This window comes from Myotis davidii, unplaced genomic scaffold, assembly GCF_000327345.1.
Source record: "Myotis davidii unplaced genomic scaffold, ASM32734v1 scaffold1622, whole genome shotgun sequence".
NCBI lineage: Eukaryota > Metazoa > Chordata > Mammalia > Chiroptera > Vespertilionidae > Myotis > Myotis davidii.
Window position 1 is genome coordinate 420,299 of NW_006293535.1, and position 7,179 is coordinate 427,477.

Here is a 7,179-nt window from a genome sequence, read left to right on the forward strand (position 1 = left end):
CGAGGCTCCTCCCGCCCCCTCTGCCTGCAGCCCATCTCTGCTGGCAGCTCTGCCGTCATGTGAGCCTCTGCTTACGAAGATGTGCTGTCCTGGCCCTGACTGCAGCCTGACGCCTCACACCGCCCCTGTGCCCGTTGTCTCTGACTGACGTTCCCGCAGAGTGCCCCCCGCCTCACCCCCAGGGGCAGCAGCCCTTGTCCACGCGGCCTCCCCCCGGCTTCCCCACGTGGGGCCTCGCGGTCAGACCTCTCAGAACCCTAACCTGTAACTGATGTCAAAGGCCGCTCATCTCTCACTCCTGGCTTTCCTTATGCATTTGGCACAGACCCCCCAACTCGCCATGAACCCCTGGAGCTCACCACCCCGGCCTGGCCGTCCTCCTCTCGCCGTGCGGCTCCCGGCAGACTCGGCCTCTCTGGCCTTCCCCTCGGGCGGCCTCCCGTCCAGCCCAGACCCGCACGCCGGCCAGGCGGAGAGAAGGTGCGGCTTCCAGTCTGCACCAGGGGGCGGCTCCCGCAAACCCAGTGCCCCTCCTCCCAGGTGGTGGCGGTCCCTGAGGAGAGAGAGCCCTGTGCCTCGGTTTCCCCGGTGACTGGGGTGATGCCCAACGCCAAAGCACGAGGACCAGAGCCTGGTTACGAGAAAGCACAGAGCCAGGTGGAGACGGGACACGAGTCACACTGCATCCAGTGCACGGATCACGTCCACTGAGCTCCTGGCCTCTCCCGATTAGAGCGAGACTCCAAAGGCCGACGGGTCTGCTCTGGATGGAGACTGGCTCTCCCAGAGGCAACCCGGGGCCCCACACCACCAGGCTGATGGCGGTGACGAGGCTGAAGCTAGACGGCAGGGACTGAGGGCGACGGGGAGGGGCCGGGCGACATGGCCCGGGTCCGAGAGGCTGCGGAGTTTGGCTGCAGAGGAAGAGCGAGGTGTGGCAGCTACCTGGACCAGGACGGGTTCGGGAGAATGTGGGAGGCCGGCCATGAAGGAGACGGTGCCGCTGCCCTGGTGAGAGCTCGTGGAGGTGGGAGGAGGTGAGGAGCCCCGGGAAAGGGCCTGGGGGTGGGGCGCAGCCCACCCCGACTGTGTCGGCCTCAGAGGAGAGGAGGTCGTCTGTGGGGGCCACGGGGGCTCAGGGCATGGAGCGGGCCTGAAACAGACCCCTTGGACCAGGAGGGAACGTGAACCAGGACCACCGAGGACTGAGAAGCAGGTGGGACGCAGACCCCGAGTGTGGGAGGTGCTGTTCTGGGCTGAATGTTTGTGCCCCCCGCCCCCGAATATTTACAGGCTGAAGCCCCGACACCGGGTGTGATGGCGTTGGAGGCGGGGCCCTGGGCGGTAACAGGTCCAGATGAGCTCAGAGCGGCCGTGCTGGGACGAGTGCCCCGTAAGAAGGGGAAGACACGTGGCTGGGCCTCACTCTGTCCCACGTGCAGCCACGGACAGAGCCCTCACCGCCCCCGTCAGCACCTGCTCCCACTCCCATCTCCAGACTTGGGAGAAACAAGTTTCTGTTGTTTAAGCCACTGGTCTGTGCTCTGCTGTGGCAGCCGGAGCCCCTGGCTGTCCGTCTGCTCTTCCTCCCCGAGCCCCGCGGCCTGGCCCGGCACCAGAGGCACAGTCCACAGGCAAGGACCTGACCAGGTGGTGCCCCCCCACCACGCCAGTGCCTGCCCGTCACGGGTTTGGGGGGACACAAGGGGGCAGGCACTGGACAGCGTGGCCAGCAGTCGCATCCCACACTCGGTGCATGTTAACCACGGCCTCAACGTGAGGCGCTGGAAAGGGACTGGTGACAAGAGCCCGTGGCGTGGCCTGCACCAGGGGCCAGGGGTGGGGCTCCGCGTGTCTCTGTCACGGTGTGACCTTGGGCAAGTTCCTCCCACACCGGACTCTGCTGTCCTAGCAGAATATTGAGACCAGACACTTCGGAGCTGTGCTCCAGCTCCAACGTTCTGAGGTTCTGGGAAACTTCAAAACACCGAAGGGAAGTGAATGGTGGGGCGCCGGGTCCCCGGAGTCCCTCGTTTCCTGCGGGAAAGACCCAGCAGGAAGAGGGGTGTCTGACAAGACCTCACTGAAGCTTTGCAGAGACCGAGCAGAACCGCGCGCCCCGGGCTCTGCATCAGACAGGCAGGTGGGGGTGTGGGGACGCCCGGGAGATGCAGCCGAGCCCAGAGCCTTGTGCGTGTGGAGAGGCACCCCCCCAACCCCCACCCGCGCAGCGAGCTTCTGCTTCGCTTCCTCCTCCCTGGCTTCCTTCCTCCGGGAAGCTCTCGGGCTGCCAAGTGAGCCCCGCAGAGCCCACAGCGAGACAAATCCCTTCACCACTGACTCCCACTGTGGTGGCAGCCGTGAGCAGAGCAAGGATGATGTAAGAAGCTGAAAAGGGCTAATTCCAATGTAACCCCGATATTTGGGGGTTAGCAACTGGAATCCATGCCAGCAAGCTCAGTGTCCCTTCTTGACAATCTATAATGAAGTCACCACCTCCTTCCCAGATACTGGTCTTGCCGAACCTGTTACAGAGGCCATAACAGTGTGCACTGCCCCGGAGGGAGGGATATTAACGCTGGCGCCAGGCCATGGCCTGGAGAACCCCAACACCTGGGGCCTTCTTGCAAGGCCTGCGAAAAGGACCAGAAGCATCATCCATGTTTGCAGGACAAAGACCACAGGGAGATATAAAGAGAAGCCCCTGCGTGTGCCTTCACTCAGATTTGGGAAGTTATTCCCTGAGTCCGCCGGCGTATCAAACAGTGTCCCTCCTTTTCTCTAAAGTGTCGCTTGGTTTTTCTTTGGTCTCTGCAACAGATGGGCCAGGCACAGAGTCACAGGGGAAAGCCAGGTGCCCAGCCACGGACAATCCATTGCAGGGACTCTTCCCCCAGCACAGCCTGGCCGGGTGGTGTGGGCCCCTGACCTTCCCTCCGAGAGGGAACATCTGCGCCTCAAGTTGTATTTCAGCTCCCAGCCCAGACAGAGAAGCAGGAGACCAGCCACTGCTGCGGTCGGGGCCGCTGTACCGAACACTGACCCCGCCCTGGTGCCGGCCAGTCAGAGGAGACCACCACCCTGAGAGGACACCCCTGGGAAACTGCAGACCGTTCTACTGAGATCTTTCCCTGGGCCTCCACCACCTCCACCCTTAGAGCCCTGAGGACGGGACCCAGGGCACTCGCCCGCCTGCCCATGCCGTTCCCTCCCCCCCCCTCCCCGCCCCAGGCAGTGACCATGAGCGCCCTCGCTCCCAAGGTCCAAGGGCCCTTCCTTTACCTCTACAACTGGTCCCTAAGCCCCTCTCTCCCAGGAATTGCTTCTAGAACTGGGAGAGCTACCGAGTAAATGTTCTCTCACAGGAGGGGCCTGCTCTGAATGCTCTCCGAGCCAGAACCCAGAACCAAGGGGCCGAACCCAGGTTTGGTCTGACACCTGGTGCCGTTCCGCTGCCTGCAGCACCGCCACGGCCAGGAGCAGCTTTCCTGGCGGCCTGGCGCTCAGTCAGACCAGGAGCCGCTGCCCGTGGCCCCTCCTCCGCGCCCTCCTGACGGAAGAGCCAGCTCAGAAGCAAACGCAGTGACGCTAAGGCTGGGCCTCTGCCTCCTCCCGACCCCACGCCCACAGCTGCAGGCGGGGCCTTGCCCGACCAGCACCCTTCGAGGCCTTCCTGTTGGCAGACCCGGACCCTAAAGGCCTGGGGCGCACTACCGCTGTGACCACCAGGGGGCAGCCCGCCCTCGCACCCGCCTGGCCCTTTTCCTGCCGAATCCGCGCAGCACTCAGAGCAAATTGTATTTCCAGAGACAGCCACTGGGTGGCGCTTTCATAAAAGGTTTCACAACTGTTGGGCAATTTCTCTGGGGAAAACATTTTTTTTTGTTTGGAAAACAAACGGGACCCAAGCTGTAAAAATGTGACTCTGACCAATACTCTCACCAGCTCCGGAGACAGCCCGGAACCGTCATTTTAGATCAAAGCAGAGCTGGCTGGCCCAGGGCAGGGCAGCCCAAGCCCACTCCTCAGGGGCTCGGTGACCCCCAGAGCGCGGTGGGTGGGTCCTTAGGGAGAATGTCAATCCTTAAACTTCACCCAGTGGCTTTCTCTGACTTCCGAGCCACAGCGACCTGAGACCTGGTCTAGCGACGGCAGGTATTGCTAAGCCCAGAGCCTTTTTCCCGGGGAGAGGGCCTGCGTGGTCCCCCACCCACCCCTCTCGGCACCTCGGCCCGCTGCGTGCCCAGGGAGGTAGCCAGAGGCGGCCCCAGCACCTACCCTTCTCTTTGGTAATCTTCGTCCAGATTTGACAGGAGCTGCGAGCCCGCCGCGGAGAGGTCGACGGGGGCCAGGGGCAAGTCCCGATACGCAAAGCTGGCCAGCTGCCCCGCAGCGATGCTCTTGGTCTCCTCGTCCCCTTGCTGGGAGATGATCTCCACCTCGGACAGTCCTCCTCGGGCGGCCGGCCTGGGGGCGGACAGGCAGTCCCCTCCGTGCAGGCCCTCACCCACCCGCGAAGGGGGGCCGCGGAGGATGACAGGCCGACACTGGGGAGCTCTGCCGCTCAGGTCTCTTCCCACCATGAACTCACAGCCACGCTCAGTGGCAGTTACCCAGGGAGCTGAGAGCCCAACCCGCCTGCTTCTCTTTGCTTGAATCGTCCGGGTAACCGAGGGAACAGTGGGGTTTCCATCTGAACCCCACAGGGGAGCTGCCCGAACCGCAGGGTTCACCAGGCCCGACTCTGGTTGTGGGTCTGTTTCAAGCCCTGCTTTTGCCCCGTCAGGCACAGGCAGCCGCGCTCCTCAACGTGAGGCATTTACAAAACGACCCCAGGCCCTCAGGCGGCACAGCCACGGGGCGGCCAGTGGGTGTTTATGGGGGACCCAGCTCTTCCAGATGTTTTCAAAAAAGGAGGTTCTGGGTTGAACCTGTTCTTCTCTGCGGGTCCCAAGAAAACTAAGGATAATGAACTAAACACAGAGCTTTCGGACCAGTGGGGTATTCCTGGGGGACTGAGTTTCCGAGACTAATAATATTTAGCTCTGCTTGGCTGGCGTGGCTCAATGGTTGAGCGCTGACCTATGAACCAGGAGGTCAAGGTTCGATTCCCGGTCAGGGCACATGCCCAGGTTGGGGGCTCGATCCCTGGTGCGGGGCGTGCAGGAGGCAGCCAGTCAATGATTCTCTCTCATCGTGATCTCTCTCTCTCTCTCTTCCTCTCTGAAAGCAATAAAAATAAGCAATAACGTCAAGTAACGCAGCTGGCCACCGGGAGTTTCTGTCCCCAAAGGGCCAGGAAGGGAGCAGCTCCGTGCGACTTACTGTGGGCTGCTCATGTTGAGGCGCAGCCAGAGCCACGGTGTCCGTGGGGCCTAGTGGGGCTCGGCGGCCGGGAAGCCTGTGGTCAGCATGTCCCAGCGTGCGCTCTCCCGGCCCACACGTCGGCACCCTGGAAACAGACAATTGCAGAGGAATCATTACACTCGGGCCGTTTAAACATGGAAGTCCCTCACCACAATGCTGAACAGATTCCTAGATTATCTTCTGGGACAGCAGGCAGGACTTCTCTCTTCCTGCGATGAAGAAACAGGCGCGAGTGACAGCGACCTTCCTGTCACACACAGAGGGCAAGACGAGCCAGGATGGGCCCAGGCTCTCCGACGTTTAATCCACGGGTCTCCCCACCACCTGTGCCTCAGGAAACCGGGTAATTTTATGTTTCAGCTGCAGGAATCTCAATGATAAGGCTGGTCTCCAAAATCTCAAGTGTCCCCCCATTTCGTTCTCCCATTCGTTTCCGCCTGGTGACGCTGCCTCTCCTCTCTTCCGGCCCCCTCTCCTCCTCTGGGGGTCTCAGTGAGGAAGGCCGGAGCCCCTCCCTCCGTTCCCAGAGGTCAGCGCTGCCTGCTCCCAAACTGTGTAAGCGGACTCACACCATGCGGCTTATCTGTGTCTGGATTCTTCAGCTCGGCACGTGGCCTGTGAGATGCATCAGGCGTCTGCACTGATCAGTGCTCGCTCCTTACTAGCATGTGGCTGAGTAGCACCCGATTCTATGGAAATTCCAGTTTATATGTTCGTTCACCTGTTCATGGAAACTTGAATTGCTTCCAGCTTTGGCTCTTATGGAAAAGTTGTCAGAACGTTTTTGTGTAAGTCTTCTATATGCATACTAGGGCCTGGTGCACGAAATTCGTGCAGGGGGCGGGGAAGTCCCCTCAGCCCAACGTGCACCCTCTCACGTTCCGGGACCCCGGCCGCTCCGGGCTTAGGCGCCGGCCTACAGGCTCAGGGTGGCCTGGCTCCCGAGGACACCTGTCCCGGGGACACAGGCCTTTTGGTGCTGGCGCGCGCACAAGCGGCCACAAAACGAGAACCGCCATGGCGACGTGGGGGGGAAGCTCCAGGCCCCGCCCCTGGTTCCCCAGCTTCCGTGCCCGCCCCGACCCTGGCTCCCCAGCGCCAGTGCGTGCGCAAGTGGCCACGGGGCCAGAACTTCCCCAGCATGACCATGGCGACGCAGGGGAAGTACCTGCCCGGCCCAGCTGCCCGGTGCCTGTGTATGCAAATTAACCTGCCATCTTTGTCAGGTTAATTTGCATGTCCACTCTGATTGGCTGGTGAGCGTAGCAGAGGGATGGTTAATTTACATGTTTTGCTTTTATTATATAGGAATACATATACATACACACACACACACACACACATATATATATATATTTTTTTTCTTTCAATTTCAGGTAAGTAACTGGGAGTAGAATGCCAGTCTACAGGACAGGTGTATGTTTAACCTTGTAAGAAAGTGCCAACAGTTTTTCAGAGGGAGCTCCAGTTGTTAAGTCTTTTTAAAAATGCAAGCCCATCTCTGGCTCCTTCCAGACACGCTCGATTCCACAGGAAGCGGAAACCTCAGGACCAGTGTGCCCGCTGTCAGCCCGTCCACACGCCCCCCCACCCCAGTCACACCCGCCTCGCTCACGGCACTGGTTCTTTCACAGCTTCGCAGAAGCCCTTCCCCTCCCTCGGCCTGAATCCCACTTCCTTCCTCATCTGCAGAGCGAGTGCCTGCTCCTCTTTCTGGAGGTGTTGGCTGATGACTTCACACCTGCACCCACACCTGTGAGCTAACTGCTGGATCTGCGCCCTCTTCGCACCCGGGTAAAACTCCATTATCCT

The 7,179-nt window shown here is 60.9% G+C and overlaps 1 protein-coding gene across 1 annotated transcript in view; it reads right to left on the reverse strand.

Annotated features, from left to right (window-relative positions):
• Positions 1 to 5,450, reverse strand: part of TMEM266 (transmembrane protein 266) — a 29,061-nt gene extending 23,611 nt beyond the window's left edge. Inside the window, exons 1-2 of the mRNA XM_015566178.1 lie at positions 5,326 to 5,450; positions 4,279 to 4,467 (exon numbers count right to left, since the gene is read on the reverse strand). Of these exons, the coding sequence (XP_015421664.1) occupies positions 4,279 to 4,467; positions 5,326 to 5,339 (203 nt within the window). The 5' untranslated portion in view covers positions 5,340 to 5,450. The remainder of the gene's footprint in view (positions 1 to 4,278; positions 4,468 to 5,325) is intronic.
• Between the last annotated feature and the right edge of the window lie 1,729 nt (positions 5,451 to 7,179).